Genomic DNA, 17509 nt, shown 5'->3' on the forward strand with positions numbered 1-17509 from the left:
ACCCGAAGGCCAGCCCTGACTCCAAGTCAAGCCTCTGGCCCCCCTGTGCGCCCCACAGGCTGCCTCCCTGGTCTCACTGGGAGCCAACTGGAGAGGGACATGTGGCAGGGAGTGACCCGCCCACGCCCACTTGTCAGAGCCAGAGCTCCGGGAACTGTGTGGTTACCTCACTGGGCAAAACACAGAGAAGAGAGAGCCGGCATTTCCCCTGTTCTAGTTCAGGAACCATCGGAGTCTTTCTCTAAATGTTGACAAAGCAGTTGCTTCGTTGCAGGAGGTGTGATGTTTGTTCATCCATTTGGTGGGAGCCAGACCAGGTCCTTCAGGGGGTCTGAGAAGCCCTCTGAGCAGTGTCCCCAGTGTGGCCCTGGCACCAGCAGCAGCAGCACCCCTGGGCCCTGTCAGAAAGGAGGTTCCTGCCCCAGGTAGCCCCCCTTATCAGACACTCCGGGTGCGGCCCGCAAGCTGCTTCCACAGGCGCTCCAGGCTACTGGGACTCGCGGTCACAGCCTGAGAACCGCTCTCAGCGCTGGGAAGTGCAAGCTGGACTCGGACAGCGGCGCCCGGGGCCAGGCTCGGCCACATGGAGAGACTCCCAGGCTCCCGGGCACGTGGCTAATAAGCTTGTAAAGTGAGGACAATGGTGCTCACCCCCAAACTAAAGGGCAGGTGCAGCAGCTCTTTCATAAACACCAGGTGAGCTGGAGGAAGGAAAGGACGCCTCCACCTGTAAGCCAGCCCCCTGGAACGCACTTTCTAGTACCCCCCGGCTTCCTGAGGCCTTGGGAGTACAAGTCCCCCTCAGGGGACAGGGAGCCGGGCCTTACCAGCTGTTGGCCGCCCCACGGGAAAAGGCTTCACAGATGCAGAGGACAGAGGAGACGTCATCTGCGTGTGAAAGTGGAGCGCTGTGCTGCCGAAAGGCTAATTACACTTAACACTTACGAGCACCCTCTACAAATACCACTCATTTATTTTCATTGGCTCATTTCATCCTTGTAGCAACCCTCTGAGGCAGCGATGATGACAGTTGCCACTTTGTAGCTGAGAAAAGCAAGGGCTACAAGGGTGGAGTAACTGCCCAGCGTGGCCCAGCTGTGAGGGGCAGAGCCCTCAGCACCCCCTCCCAGGCCACGGTCCAGCAGCCCAGCGTTCACCCCCCCCGAGGCTCTCACCCCTGGGTGCAGTCCTGGGTCCTGTGGCTGGCCCATTAGACTTGGCAAGTGTCTGAGTGTCGGAGAGAGCTGGGAAAATGCAGACTTTCCTGTCCTCGCCGTGCCTGGGGCTGTGAGGTCTCGCGAACCCAAAACTTCTCCAAGCCTCCGTCAGCACCAAGGACAGTGTCTGAGGCGCCTTCATTTATTCCAGCTCTCAGCGTTTGGCCCACAACCTACAAGGCTATTTGAGGGCGCACAAGCAGCTAACTTATTTTCCCCTAAAACCTTTAATTACTGTAAAAATAGAAGGTCCTGAACCAGTTATCCAACTTGGTAACTGAATAATGCACATTAACACACAGACTAAGAATAGGAGACGGGGCGCTGATGAAACCAGCGGTGCACAAAGGGAAAGGGACCCAGAGCTAGAGGCAAAGGGCATAAACAGATCTCGGAAGTTTCACACACACAAATACACACATACAGTTTGTATTTTAGGGCTCAGACCCTCTACAACGCAGTCCTCAGAAAAAATAAGTTGATTCCCACAGGGACATGGTTTTTGAGGGTCACAGATTCTCAGGTATGAGCATCATTTTGGGAAAACCGGTTGAGGGGGGCAGTCTAGAGTCAGACAGACAGACGCTGCCTCTGTCCCACGACCCCAGTCCCGTGACCTTGGACTTGCCCCAGACTCCTTGAAGGGGCTGCAAGAGGCTGATATTCATGAAATAAGCGGCCTGGCACTCATGGAAGTCGATAACAGACTGAAGTCATGATTCTCTCCACTGAATGGCACATTCCTTGAGACAAAGTCACTATACCCTTCCAGATAAATTCACCAAGTGCTGGCCGCTGGGTTCCGATGGCCCAGGTTCCCAGCCTATCCTTCCAGAAAGAGCCGGGGAAATAAAAGTGTGCCCGTTACGCCTTGCTACGGCACATAGCTCACTTATACCAGAGCCCCCTGAGAAGGAGGAGCACCCATAGGTCCTGGAGATCTTTCTTGGTCACTGCTCCGGAAAGGAGGCGCCAGGAGGCACACGTCGGAGCAGAGCCCTCTCCTCATCTCCAGCTACCTCCGGGGTCCAATTCTACCTCCGTGAGACCTCCTCTCACAATTTCAAATTGAGCCCCCCTAGAAAAGACACCAGAGAGGGAACTAGCTCAGGTGGCAGGACGTGCTTTCACTCTGGGCAATTCGGGTGTGTCTCTCATATTGGCATCAGAGCGGCGTCACCGTGAGAGCAGGTCTGACTGTCCCCAGGCCCTGCTGTGGCTGCTTCATGGGGAGGGCTTGCCGTGAGCTCAGACTGGGGGCCGGTCAGGAGCCGGGCTGAGTGGGATCATCGCTTCTGACTACCAACCACTCTGCCCTATTACTACAGAGTGGTGTTTTTTCTAGACTTTTCCTCATCTCCTAAGCCCCACCTTTGCTCTCAGGTGCAGATGGTTGAATTAATCACACGCCACGCCCCTAGCTTTGCTGTCTCTCTCCAGCCCCCGAGCACAGTCCTCAGCCTTAACGAGTGGCAGGCAGTGCCTCCCACCTGCACTCCTGGGAGGGATGGACGAGGCAGTGCCCAGGGAACCACCTGCTCCATGGGTGATGCCTGGAGGGGTGGAGGGTGGGAAGCCTCCCTAGGACTTCAACAGGCAGAGTAGACGGTAGATGTGCGAGGAGGAGCCAATCACGGGGATGTAGGGACATCCACAGGGTGCCCTGGGGAAGGTGAACCCAGAATCAGCAGGATACAGATACAGGGGGCTTACTTGGGGCCCATCACAGCACACTGGAAGTGCACTCCAAACAACCCCAAGTTCATCTGCTGAGTGACAGGAAAAGGCTGAGCGGCAGTTAGCAGAAGCCAGAGTGAAAACAGCAGCACTTTAAAATCAAACAAAACTCACATATGCTCCATGCTACAAGCAGGATAGCGTGTTTAAGCAGCTGAGGGATTCCAGGCACCCTGACCCACTGCTGGGCGTCACTTTTCAGCAGGTGTGTCCCCAACACCCTTTAGGCTGACTGCCCTGCCCGAGGGGCCGGATGCTCCATGGTCCACAGGGGGGTGGAGGGTCCCGCTTTATCCAACTCTAAATCAGAAAAGGAAGCACCGGCCTCCTTGGGGGGAGTTGGAACAAGCAAGTAAAGAATCTGCTTTTCTCAGGCCCCGGGCCAGGCAGCCTCAGCTGACCACCGGGAGCCTGGCTTCCTAACAAGCCCTCCTTACTTCCATCACGATGGCCTTGACCTCTCTTTCCTCAGCTTTCCAACAAGCACCTGATTTCTTTAACTTCACAGTGAGCCAGCATGCCAAGACTCTCCTATGTGATGACTTCAGGACTCAGGCGCCTGCACGAGGCTCTGGCAGCCTCTCCAGACGTCCAGTTGAAGTTTCCAGAAAGCAGCATCCGGGGAAGTCGAAGTTGGAACAGCCTGGGCTGGGTGACCAGCTCAGGCTCCCCTCTTACCAGCTCGTCTCGTCAGCTTTATAGTTCCAGTAAAAATGGAAGAAAAGCATAAAAGACAAGGAACTGAAGTCTGCATGACCTAAAATTCAGCCTGTTGTGGAGTTGGCGGCCCAGTGAAATCCAGCTGAGGTTCTCGTATTAACTTGTGTAGTTTTCCGCTGCACCACACTGAGAAGTCTCAGCATAAAATCCATACAGAGCTGTACTCACTGCCATATGGGTTTCTGTGAAAGTGCTTAAGAAAGGACTTTTTGGGTGTTGTTCCTGGTTTTTCTCCAGCAAGTACTGAGTAATGAGCTGCTGGCCCAAGTGGGGCTCTGGGGGACACGTTGCCCCAGTTCCATCCTGTGGGTCTCAAGGGCCCTCAGTGTCTGTGAGGTGTGAGCCAGACTCCAGAGGGCCTGAGGCCTCTCCCTCTCCTGTGCTCTGTTACTTTCCACTCCAGGGAAACTGTGTCTCCTTAGCACACAGCCCTGTCCCACCTCCGTGCCCTGGTCTTGGCCAGTCCCTGCCTGAGGCCTTCTGCATCTAGACCCAGCTCCACCTACAAAATGATGCCAGCTGCTTTCTTAGAAAAAACAAAGGGTCACTGCAGGAAGCACATGGCCTCCTCTGCCTGAGCTACCAGAGAAGCGGGTTAGGGGAGCCGTGACTGTGCTCAGCAATGCCACTTACAAGGATCCATTTCGGGCCCGACTTCTGAGCCTCACCTTCCTCTGCTCAAACTGGCTCATTCCGTGGCAGCAAAATAGCAGGGATTCCCAGTGCTCACCTTCCCAGCCGCAGGCCCAGGGGAAGAGCTTCTGTCTCCAGACTTCTAATCAAAAGCCCTGAGCTCGTTTGGTATGAACTGACTTGGAAAATGCGCCTGAATCATGGCGCATCAGGGAGTCCAGCGCCGGGTGGCTCAGGCCTCATTCTCACGAGTATTTTCTGAAGCCACCATTTCCCAGGTGTCTGCTAAGCTCTACCCACAGACACACTCATTCAACTCTCACATCAACCTCACGAGAGCGCGTGGCTATTTCAGTCACCTTCGGTGTGCAGGTGAGGAAACCGAGGCACCGAGAATTATAACTACGTCTCCAGGGTTACACAGCAGGACAGGCAATGCCAGGTTCCAAAATCCCCACCCTCCACCACTGCCATGTTCTGCCATCTAGACCCACCAGCCGTCATGCCACCAGCAAATCCCCCACCCTGAAAGAGAGGGCCTTCCTTCCCAAATCAGGCTGCTTTTGGGTTTTACCCACGAACAGTTATGAATATACTATACTTAAAAGGATTTTCATTATATTAAGATTAAGACCCATTCTTGGCTCAGTGTTTGAGATGTACTAAACTGTAGCACCGTGCAGAGCAATTAACCACGTATATAAAATGCCCCAGATCCCGCTGCCTGATGAACAGGCTGGCCGCCTTCGCTGCACCCCGTCTTTTAATGTGAGCACACGGGGCGTCCGTTCCACTGTTCCACCTGCCTCATGTCACACGCACATCTCCATATATACGGGGTCCTCCTGGTTTTCACGCGCGTGTGTCTGGCCGGTGTAATGCAGTTTTCCCTCAGGTTGTCCCCACTGTTTGTGCTGTGTTTGTGAGAGTGCTTATACGGAGCGGGGGCTGCTGGGGTCATCTGCTCCTGCTTTCCCTTCCGACGAGCTGGGCTCATGGTAATTCCCTAGATATGTCGGTTTCATTTTCTGAGTGGTAAACACTGAGTGCTTTGCTGACGTGACTGCTCTCTGCTCCTCTGTCCCCAACACCGTGTGACCTAGGCAGGATCTCCTGACAGGTGTCACCCTCTGGGAGTGTGACAGCCCAGGGGACAGAGGTATCACAGCCTGACTCACTCGAGGACTAATAAGAAGAATCACACTCTTAAAAGGTAACCATGTGACCGGAACTTACGTGCAGGCCTCGCTGAATTGGTGAATGAGCCATGGAGGGGCCCCACCCAGGTCCCAGAGCTCTGTGAACCCGCCACTCTCTCCCATGCACTAAGTATGTAAATGCTATGCATTGAAGAAACACATATGTCACTCTTGTGGAAGTTAGCAATAGCTTCTAGCAGGAAAAGGAAAGGAACGAAGACAGGGGCAGATTTTTACAGAGACCTACCATGTGCCAAGCATAAAGCCAGGTGCTTTCAACCTCCTAAAACACCCGCCACGGCACTGGGGGTAGACATCAACGGCCCCACTTTACAGATGAGGAAGCTAAGGCCTGGCGAGACAGTCAAGGAAGCTCCCCCAGCACTGCAGAGCTGCGATCCAAACCAGGTCTCCCCAAACCTGCTGCCTCCCCATCACTCGAGCTCATGTTTGAGCACAAAACCAAGGCTCCCTTTCTCCTGCTTCCCCCCAGAGGCCAGGAAAGGAGGTCAACCCCAGAAAGGCAGGCAGAGATGTCCCCAGACAGAGATCACATGGGCAGGAGCCCTGCAGAGCAAAACTAGAGCAGATGCTCTGGCTTCCAGACGCCAGAGGGCACTGTGGGTCCAGGAAGGGGGACCAGCGGTGGCTGCGGGCTTCCTCCCTTGATGGCTCTTGTCCCCCAGGGCAGGACCCTCAGGATGCACCACAAAGAAGCTTATGGAAACTGCGCACTGCGACCTTGTTCTTGCTGTTTCTAGATCTTTTTCTGCCCTTGGGGCCTGCAGACCACATCACCATGGAACAGCACTGGCTCAGTGCCCACCTAAGACCCATGCCCACGTCCTCACTGTGCCATTAATTTTCTCATTGTGGAAGAGCCATCAGAGGAGGGGCACAGAGGTCACCACCCCTCCCTGCTCTCCAGCTCCATTGGGATTGCTCCAGCCCAGCGCAGCACAGCAACTGACACCCTGGTCACTATCACCACCGAGACACCCCTGAACGTGATGACAGCAACATGGCAGCGGTGTCCTGGTGACAGAGCGCTTGCTGGGACAGGCATTGTGTCCAACCTTTTCTCCTTGAGCCCTCCCAATAACCTTAGGTGGCAGGAACTGTTATTATCCAGCCCCCCCTCCTCAGGAAAGGAAACTGAGGGTCAGAGTAGCCCAGGGACGGACACACGGTTAACATGAAGGGGAGCCCGGATCTGAAGCTGGGTCAGGTCCTCTGCTGAACGGAGCCGCCTTGGTCCTGGATGGCGGGCTGCGTTCACCTACGCGCTCACTTGGCAAGCACGGCTGGGACCCCCAGCTGTCCCCTAGGCAGGTACACCCCTCCTTCTCGCCTTCCATGCCCTCAACACCTGGGCTGTGAGCAGCTGTTTGAAACATCCCCTAGAAGGCTGCGCTCCCCCTACCTTAGCCCAATCTCATCTACATGAAGACGTGAGGGAGATTCGCCCCAAGGACTCCATGGTGAACATGGGGTAGAGCAGCGGGGGCCGGAGAGGAGGCTGCCTTCCAGAGGGAGCTCAGGGGCAGCCCAGACGCAGCATCGGGGCCCGGCAGAGCCAGGGGGCCAAGTTCTCCAGCAGTTTTTAGCTTTGTGTTTGGGCCAGTCACTCACTGTCTCTGAGCCTCAGTTTCCTCAGCGGCTGAAAAGAGTGGTTTAATCAGTTTATTTTAGGAATAACTTCGTTTTAGCAATAACCAGTGATTGTGCTTCTTAGCCGTCTTAGTAACTATGTGACCTTGGGCAGGTCACTTGACCTCTAAGCTATGTTCTCGCTGGGGAAGTGGGCACGGCAGCCCCTTCCCTGCAGGGTTGTTTCAATGATGAAACATAGAGTATGGGACACACCTTTCATTGTGCCTGGTCCTCACAGGGGCCAACACACTCCATCTCAGTGGTGATTTACACCACAAATGCAAAAAAACCCAGCCAGAATCAGAGTCATAGGATGACTGGGCCCACCGCTCCAGTCCTCAGTCACCCCTCCCCCAACCCCACCACTCTGCAGATTACTTTGGAGAGAATATTCTAGCAAAGAAGCCAGCTTTTTAAGCCCTGTTTGTGTGCCTTGGTCACAGTGACCTTCTCCCCTCTGTGGACCCTATTGGTCCCCTGGACCCGCCTGGCCACCCCTCATCCTCAGAAGGAGGGCAGAAACCCCTCTACGGAGGAAGCCCCAAGGGCTCAGACCGGAGGGGCTCGTTACCAAGCCGCAGAGCTGCGCTGACAGGCCTTCATGCATCATCGTCCCACCCCCTCGCTCCTACCGATGAGAAAGCAGAGGCTCAGAGAGGGAGGTGACTCACCCAAATCACACAGCTCCTCTGTGGCAGATCAGGACTCAGACTTTGCTAAAAATGCACAGCTGCCGACAATGTCAACTGAGGACAGAGCAAAAGGGCCCGAGTCTGTTCGAGTGCCCATCTCTCTCGGCAGCACTGAGTATGCGAGGCCTCCTGCAGTAGCTGTGACCCTGCAGCTCCAGGTCCTGAATGTGGTGCTGCAGGCAGGGCTGCGGGCACCAGGGTGGTGCCTCCAGGCGTCGGGAGGATGAGGCTTCCCGTCCTGAGCTCAATCAGAACAGACAAAGCAGAGATGTGCCCACAGCTCACGGGAGACAGGAAGCCTGTCGGTTCCCGCCTGGTGGCACCCACACGTCAGTCAGAGGACAGGCTGGTCCAGGGGTGGCACGTTGGTACTGCCCAGCAAGCACTGCTCATTCCTGGTGCCTGACCTCAAGGGCTTTGGCAGCCCTGGTCCTGACACCAAGGGTCACCTGGGGGTCCTGTTCATCCTCAAGCTCTGGTTCTGGGCCAGAGCGTGCTTGGCAACTGTTAAGACAGGTGCCAAATCTGAGCTGCTGGACCACACGGGAGTCACAAGGTGGCTGCCATCAGCCCCACATTAGGTTCCAGGAGACCCAGACTTGCAAACCCACAGCAAAGTCAGTGGACCAGGTTGGCCTGGTGCAAAGCTCATGCTGGGCTGGGTGTCAGGCTCTCTCAAACTGCTCTGTGTTCTCGAGCAGTAGTCACTCTGTGTGTGCCTGAGTGTGTGCCTGTGTGTGCCTGTGTGTGCCTGTGTGTGTGCCTGTGTGTGTGCCTGTGTGTGCCTGTGTGTGCCTGAGTGTGTGCCTGTGTGTGTGCCTGTGTGTGCCTGTGTGTGTGCCTGTGTGTGCCTGTGTGTGTGGCTGTGTGTACCTGTGTGTGTGCGCACCTGTGTGTGCCTGAGTGTGTGCCTGTGTGTCCCTGTGTGTGCCTGTGTGTGTGGCTGTGTGTACCTGTGTGTGTGCACACCTGTGTGTGTGCCTGAGTGTGTGCCTGTGTGTGTGGCTGTGTGTACCTGTGTGTGCGCACACCTGTGTGTGTGCCTGAGTGTGTGCCTGTGTGTGCCTGTGAAGACACAAAGAAATATGAGGGGGGAAATGAGTACACTCACAACCTCACCATCCACAGAAAACCAGTAGTCATATAATGGGATTTTGCCTCTAGAATGTTTCCTTTTTAAAAAAATGTTATTGATTTTTTTAGAGAGAGACAGATTTGTCGTTGCACTTACTTATGCATCATTGGTTGATTTCTGTATGTGCCCTGCCTGGAATCAAACCCAGAACCTTGGTGTATTAGGACGATACTCTAACCGGCTGAGCTACCTGGCCTGGGCTACAGAATCAATCAATTAATCAATCAATCCCTCTCTCTCTCTCTTACACACACACATGCACTAGGGCCATGCTGCAGAGACATTTCACAATGTATATTTTCTAGGTCATCAGTTACCTCCTGCGATCTGCACCCCTCGATGCCATGGCCTATTTAGCTTACGATAACTTATTTTCGCCTTCGCACACGATGGAGCATCAGCGTTGTTGCGGGTCTTGCCTATAAATAACTCGGAATTAAACAGGTGGGTACTTGTGCGTATCCTTGACTTACCTCCTTAGAAAAAATCTCTAGGCATGGACACACTGAGTGAAAGGGCACAGACCAACAGGGCCGGGGGCTGGCTGCGCCGATGCTGCTGCCAGCAACTGAATGCAGTGGCCCTGGGTGCACCCCACTCCCACTGAGGGCTGATGCACCCTCCCTCCGGGCAAGGATGCCCTCAGGGCCAAGGGCCCCGCGTCGCAGTCAGCGGGCCTGGGCTCCGCTGCAATCATCAACCTAAACGTGCATGACAGAGTCTGTGGCTGCCTCTGCCAGGAGATGGGAGATACATTTTAATAGCTGGCGTGAGTGGAAAATGGTGCTTAGTGGCTCTTGCTTTTTATTTCTCCTTATAGGCGAGCACCTTAAGAAGGCTCTCCTCCTCAGAAGGACCCCTGCGCCCCGGCTCCGTCGAGCTTGCACGTTACCGTGACGGCAAAGAATGTACAACACTCACATCTGGGAGACGCTGACAAACCCCCCTCCCAGCCTCTCCTCTGCCTGTCCAGTCCTGCGCCGCCTGCAGCTCTGTCCCTAGTCATCCCCCCTAAAACATCTGCACCAATCTCTGACTGTCCCCTTGGTCTTCCCACCCTCCCATTTATGCGGCACCTGCTATTCCAACATTTTCTGCATGTCTGACCATGCACACCCTTCGATGCCCCCCACCACTGCCAACGAGCCTCAACATGGTTTTCCATTGAATGCCCTGCACACTGGCCCTCAACCCATTTCTGCAGCTCTGTGGCCCACTCCCTAGGAGCGCCATTCAGAACCTCTGTTCTGAACTCCGTGGCCCAGCGCCTTTCTAAATGGCCATGTCCTCCGTGCCCCTGCTGTACTGTGCCAGCTCTTCACTCTGCCCAAGACCCCCTGACCACCAGCCATGCACACTTCGTCCCCGAGTCAGGGGAGGGCAAACATGAGGCCAGAGCTCAGTCCGGAGACCCCCTCTTTCCCACCCAAATGCTAACCAGCGATAAAGGGCGCATACCTCTCCCGCACCCAGGACCTCCACCCTGTTGCTGAACCGCCTTTGCAGCCCTGGAGGCGTCAACAAGGGGGATGCTTACCTTTTCACCCTTTTCTCCTTGGATGAAAGGCCCTCGGCCCTAAAACAAAAAGCAGAAGGCAAAGGTCACAATGGAGCCTCCCCACGGCCTGCGGTCACAGTGGCAGCAGCTCCGGGGTGAGACGGGTGGTGCTTCCTCACTGGCTCTGCCGCAGAGCCTCTGAAAGCTGTTACCTACTGGGCAATAGTACAAACTTAAATTTTCCAGCACCTCAGTGGCACAGCACTATTCTTTACTTCCATATCAGCTTAAACCACATACCCTATAATTCACATATTTAAAGTGTACAGTTCAGTCTTTTTTAGTATATTTACAGAATCACGCAACCATCACCACAATCAGCTTTGGAAAGTTTCATAGTCTCTGAGAGTGCGCCATCCCGATCAGGGGTCACTGCCCTAGTTCCTCCTGCCCCGCCCTAGGAAAACGCCAATTTATTTTCTCTCTCTATAGATTTGCCCATGCCAGGCCCTTCAGATACATGGGATCAGAGCATGGGGGCACTCAGGACCAGTGTTTTCATAGCCGAGTGTCTTTCAGGTTTGCCCACGCTGAGCATGGCCCACACTGCACTTTGTAGAAGGAAGTCGTCCTTGCATGGATATAACACGTCGCTTATTCATTCGCCCGTGACGCATCTTTGGGTTGGTTCTACTTTTCAGTTAGGATGAACTGAAATGCTGCCATGAACATTTGTTTATAAGGTTTTGTATCACCGTATGTTTCCATTTCTTTGGAGATACACCCAGGAGTGAAGCTGCTGGGTCCTGTGGTAATCTCTGCATACCTTTTAAAAGAAGCTGGGCCAATTCTACACCAGCAGCATCGGAGGGCTGCGGTTTCCCCATCACCAGCTGCTCCAGCCACTGCTGAGAGTGAGATATTGAAGTCTCCCACCACCATTCCTGGCTTCTCTCTCTCTCTCCTTTCAATTCTGTCCACTTCTGCCTTGTGTGGGGGCTTTGATTTTACGTACAGATACAATTGTTACATATTTCTGAAGGATGACACTTTTATTATAAAACGCCCTTCTTTATTTCTATTAACTTTTTTGTTTTAAAGTCTTTTTTGTCTGATACTAGTATAGTCACTCTAATTTTTGATGTTTTCTACTTTCAGGATATACATTTTTTTCATCCCTTTACTTTCAACTTATTTGTATCTTTGTATCTAAAGAGTGTCTCCTGTAGACACAGAATAGTTCTTGTTTTTATGTCCAATCTGAAAATCTCTACTTTTTAATGAGTTTAATACGTTCACATGCAATGTCATTATTAATGTACAGTGGTGCCTCGGTTTTCTAATGTAATCCGCTCCCGAAGACCGTTCGATGCCGCGGTCCAGCCGCAGCGGGAGTCGGGTGCCGAAGGTGGGCAAGGCGTCGGCGCTGGGAGACAGCAGACTACACGACTCGGAGGTGGTGTGACACTGTTCCACTTTATTGAGAATCAACATAATCTTTTATGCTTTCTTTTTTGGCTACGATTACATTTTTTCGGTTAGCAAGCAAGAAATATTATTCACAGGTTAAACAATACAAGTTTCGATTTCATCAGAACGGAACTATTTTGACTTATTTTTTTAGAATAGAGGAGAAAGGAAAAATCAGTGACCTATCAGTGATAGATGCGGCTTTGTTTGCAGCAGTAATATATTAGTTTGTGAGACAGAAATTTTATATAATATTTGCCTGTGGTTACTACTTCTTCTGGTTATATTTTAACTATGGACCTATTCATAAGTTATTATATTCTTCTTGCCATTTTCTTCTAAGAAAAGAGTGCCTTTTGCCATAGCTATGGATTAACTGCTAAGAATGCTTTTCTTTTGTTCCTTTGGGAGCAAGCACCAGCGTGGCCGCCTCCTTGCCAAGCGTTTCGTGAAGGGCAGGTTTTCACACTGAACATGCCTTCCATTTACAGTAACTGCTCTGATACTGTTCTCATTGGAAGCACCTGTGTAAGGCCGAGGAGGGTCTGGTGGCCTTTCCATACTGTTAGCCCCTTTCAGGGGGATGCCACAATCTGCCCTTTATTCTATATGCTACCAGGGTGGTCCTGGTACAGCAGGCGAGGGGCGATGGCCTTTTTCCTGTCCTCGGCTAATCTTGCATTCGTAGGCGGAGGCACTTGAATATAGGCAGGCTGCGTGAGCTCAGCTTTCTCTAGTTCCTCCATAAATTCCTTATTGGGGGCGCCAGGGGGAGTTTTCCTACCTTCTTCTAATGACAATTTGTTAAAGCATCCGGCACATGTGGTAGTGACTGGACTTGGGGAAATTGGGATTTCTTCAGAAGTGAGAACATTGTTTACCATTCCCAGGTTAGTTATTGATTTTACGACCCAAAATCCCCCTCCAAGGAGGAGAAGAGATAGTCCCATTAAGCCAATTCCTCCCACCCACATGCCACGTCCTCTCCTCAGAAGACGCCTTCCTTGAAGCTTCCTCTCCACGTCCGGATTTTGTCAGACGACATAGTTGGGAGAGGACGCGGCAGTTCAAGTTCTGAAATGTTCGAAAACTGAGGGGTCCCCAGCTGACAGCTGGGCCTCAGGGTCTTGCCCCCAGCGGAAGCCGTGGGGCATGTGCAACTTCCGAGGCCTGTTCCAGAACCGGAGCATTCACTTCGAGGTTTATGGCGTTGGTAAACCGAAATGTTCGCCAACGGAGACGTTGGAAAACCGAGGTGCCACTGTAGTTAGTTTTACATACAACATCTCACTTTTTTTCTACATACCTTGTTTTTTTGTTCCTTTATTCCTCCTTTACTGCTCTTTTTTTCCTGCACAGAGTACTTTCTAGTGCAACATTGTAATCTCTTTAATGCTATTTTCACTATATATTTTTCAATTATTTTCTTAGCAGTTGCTCTTGGTTTATCATAGACATCTTACATTATCAGAATCTACTCCAGGTTTATACTTACTTCAGTGATATTTATAAACATGCTCCTACATAGTCCTATCCCTCTTCCCCCTTTATTGTGCCTTTATTATTATACATATTAAACACCCGCTAAAACATTTTCATAATTGTTACTCTGAATTTGTCACCCCACTGTATTCTGGCCTTAATTATTTCCAGTGATCAGTCAGCTGACTATCTTATTGGGATGTCCTTAAATATAGTATCTAATTTTTACCCCTGCTTCTTTCAGATATCTCTCTGTCTTTTGGGATTTTTTACTATGCTGTATCTGAGGATGGATCTCTGTGTTCATCTTGACTGGGGTTCACTGAGCTTCTAGAATGTGCAGATTACTGCTTGTCATCCATTTGGGGTGCCTTTAGCCACATGTCTGAAAACCTTTTCAGCTCCTCTCCCCTCTCCTGGAATTCCCATCCTGTGCACAATGGGGCACTCTAGGGGCCTCCACTTTTATCTGAGGCTCTGTTCATTTTTCCTCATTATTTTTCCCTCTGGACTTCAGACAACATAATTTCTATTGATCTAGCTTCATGAGTGCTGGCTCTCTAGCCAGCATCCAACCCACTGTGGAGCCTCTCCAGGGATTTTATTCAACATTTCTATTATTATAATTTTAAATTCCAGGACTTCCGCTTGGTTCTTTTCAACAATTTCTATATCTTTTAATATTCAGCACTTGATGAGATACTGTCACATCACCTGCCTTTATTTCTGTAGGAATGATGTAGCAGCTTCGTTGCCTGCTTTTCCCCTGCTCACAAGTTCTGTGTCACTAGACCCACCTCACCGCGTTGACATGAGGTTTAAATGAGCCCCAAATCTGTAAAGCGCCTGACGGAGAGCCAGGCACACAATGGGTGCTATGCAGGGCAGCAGCTCTCCTTCCCCTGCCGCTTTCCACAGAGCAGGGCTCCCACGCATACTCAGGAGGTGGGCGGAGGCGGCGCCGGTGAGAGGTGCAGCACACAGTGAGCTCAGGCCCCAGGTTAAAACGGACCAGGATCAAAGTCTGGCTCTGCCAGACCTGGACTCTGTGACCAGGACAAGTCATTTAAGTCTGAAAATGCTGTGTCATTCCATTTAGAGAAGTGACCAGACTGTGCTTAAAAAGTTGTGACAGGAGTAATGAGAGGATCCACAGGGAGTTCCCAGAAAGCAGAGCAGATGGTGCGGTCACGGGAATGAGCTGCGGGTGGCCAGGGAAGGGACTGCATTTCCCAGGTCAAATTTTCTAGGGAGAGGCTTTGTCTTGTCACTGGGGGTTTCCCTTTAGTACTAAGAACCCAGAGGGAACTAATTATAATCACAGGGAAAGACAACTGTCGCTCGCTGGCCAGCTGCAATGGGCCAGGTGTTTCATGGACAAAGTCGTCATGATTTTCTTCATTTTGCTAATGGAGTAAATGAGGCTTTCAGAGAAATTAAGGGATCTGCTCAAGATCACACAGCAAATAAGGCTGGACCAAGGGCAATCAGTAAGGTCCATCTGACACCCAACTTGTGCTGTTGATGTCAGGATGCTGGGCTGGAGGGTGTGGGTGGGGTTAGAGCTTTCGCCAGGCCAGGCAGGAGCAGCAGCAGCAGCAGCAGTGATCTCTGCACCGCTCTAAATCACTTACATGTGTGAACTCATTTAATTCTCATAATGCCACTGACGGTTAGTTTTATCACCCCTGCTTCACAGATGAGGAAACTGAGAACAGAAAGGCTAAGTATCTTGGCTGAGCTGGGATTTCCTTCCCAGACAATTGGCTCCTAAGACCCTGCTCTGAACCACGGCCTGTTCATCTCCATAGTTCTCCCGACCATCAACTTCATTCACTCATCAGCTGAGGGTTCATGAGCACAATCTATGCTAGGCCAGGCCTTGGGGATGCTGTGATGACAAACCACAGGCTGGGACAGCAGGGAGTCAGCTGAGGCTGGGACTGAGGGAGTGAGGGTGACCCAGACCTGGGGTACAGGGAGATACCCTAGAGAACCACACACAGCTGACTCTGAGTGATGTGACAACATGAGCCAGAGGGAAAGGAGAGGAGGGCGGAAAACAGCGGACGTATGGAGGGCAAACTTGTTCCAGGTGGGGGAAGAGCATTGCAGCAGCCAGCTTGAGAAATGAGCAGCGCGGGGAACCACAACTTTGCATTGGGGGGCAGAATTCCAGGGGTGGAGGTGGGTGGTGAAGGTCAGGGTCAGAGCGTGCCCACAGCCTCCTGTGCCCACAGATAGGAGCCTGGAGTCACTGAGAGGGTGGTACAGGATTTCGTGCCTGGCACCCACCAGGGTCTCAGCACATTCCAGGTGACTGGCATGTTTTCAGAGGAAGCCCTGTGTCTCCCACACCAGCCACACACAGAGAGCACCTTTCACTCACCGAGTCGCCTTTCTCTCCCTTCGGTCCAGGAGCTCCAACTGGCCCGGCGGCTCCCATGTCTCCCTGAGGAGTTGAAACCAGGGATGAACATCACGTGGGTCTTCTGACAAGGCTCCCACACAGGTACCCACAGCCCCTGGGACCACTCTCCAGAAGCGGCTGACCTTGTCATTACCAACTACACGGCTTGGCCACACTTCCTGCCCCGAGGAGGGCAGGTCTGGATCATTTCCCTAACCCCCTCATTCCAGGAATTAGGGCCTTCTTGAGAAAGTGAGTGGATGAAAGTATGTCACATGTGTCCCTGGGAATGGCCTGGCCAGTGGTCCGTGGCCAAGGACCCGGCAGGAGAGTTAGAAGCCCCAGGTTCAAACCCCAGCTTGGCTGCTTAACGTGAGAGCCCGGGCACTCTCTGGGCCCGGGCTTCCCCTCTCTGCAACGGGCTTGCTTCCATAAGCACGTGATCAGGAGCATAGAGGTGCTTTGAAAACTGCCCAAGGTCAACCAGGGTCCCCTGACAGAGCCATCTGCAGAACAAGTCTGTCCACGAGGGTCCTGGACCCTCACGACTGTCCACGGGGAGAGGGCGGGCAGGCGGAGGAGAAAACAGTATCTTCAAGGGAAGGGAAGATTCCCCAAGGACCAAGTGGGACAGGAGCCTGCTCTCTTACCGTCCCATGGGCCAACCCAAGACAGGCTCATGCAGAACGCAGGAGCCCTCAGACAGCTTCTTCTACTTTTCTTTGCTCTTGGCATGCAGTTTCATCTCTAACTATCCCCATACTTCACACTCTAAAAACAATTAGCCACTTTGCTTACACTATTCCCTTGGCCTGTAACACCATTCCCTGCCTTCTTGTCCCAGGTAGTTCCTCAGCATCCTACTGGACCCTGCTCAGGCAGGGCCTCCCACAGAAAGGCATCCTGAAGGCTCCCTTCCAGGGAGCTATGGCACTTCTATTCTCGGCCTGGGGCTCCCCAAATGATATTCCCCTCCTCCCTGTCACATCTCTCTCCCCGCTGGCCTGTGAGTCCTGGGAACAGGGCTCTCCGTCATTCACTGCTATGTCCTCATACCCAGAATGGTCCTTGGCACCCCGGAGATGCCAAGCCCTGACTATTGACTGGACCTGAGCTATATCTAGGTGAATGGGGTCCCTGGGAACCACAGCTGTCTACTCAGAGTGTTGACTGTGGCAGAGACAGTTTGAGGAAGCAAAGGGCAGGGCTGCTAATCAGTGACATGGGAGCAGGCGTGTCTCCAAATGTCCCTCCTTGGAATGCCTTCCCTCCCACCTAGTCCTCTCTCCTGCTGTCGAGGGTCAGGCTCTGTGCCCGCACAACCCTGGGTCTGTCCAGCCAGAGCACGATAGTCATTCCATCAACAACCACTGCCTCACATGAGCATGTTGTACCTATAGGTCCACAAACCCCAGACATTTCTGCTCTTCTTCCAGCTGACAGCCAAAGAGCTGAGGTTACAGCCCAGGGGAGCCCAGTGAGGCAGAAACCCCTGCCCTCCTCGCAGTGACCACCTGGCACCCTGGCCCTCCCAGCACTGGTCTCCTTCAGCCCCGGGGAAGGGCAGCCCAGGAGGCTGTGTGTGTCTATGTGGGGGGTGGGGTTTCTGTGTGTGATCGTGTGTATATAATGGTGCATGTGTGTATGTGTGCATGTGTGTGTA

General features: G+C 52.7%; 1 protein-coding gene across 1 annotated transcript in view; it reads right to left on the reverse strand.

Moving 5' to 3' along the window:
- Positions 1 to 17509, reverse strand: part of COL22A1 (collagen type XXII alpha 1 chain) — a 195917-nt gene that overhangs the window by 115292 nt on the left and 63116 nt on the right. Inside the window, exons 11-12 of the mRNA XM_087825208.1 lie at positions 15826 to 15888; positions 10524 to 10562 (exon numbers count right to left, since the gene is read on the reverse strand). Coding sequence (XP_087681334.1) covers positions 10524 to 10562; positions 15826 to 15888 — 102 coding nt within the window. The remainder of the gene's footprint in view (positions 1 to 10523; positions 10563 to 15825; positions 15889 to 17509) is intronic.

The sequence above is a fragment of the Miniopterus natalensis genome, chromosome 16 (assembly GCF_054644295.1).
Source record: "Miniopterus natalensis isolate mMinNat1 chromosome 16, mMinNat1.hap1, whole genome shotgun sequence".
Lineage (NCBI taxonomy): Eukaryota > Metazoa > Chordata > Mammalia > Chiroptera > Miniopteridae > Miniopterus > Miniopterus natalensis.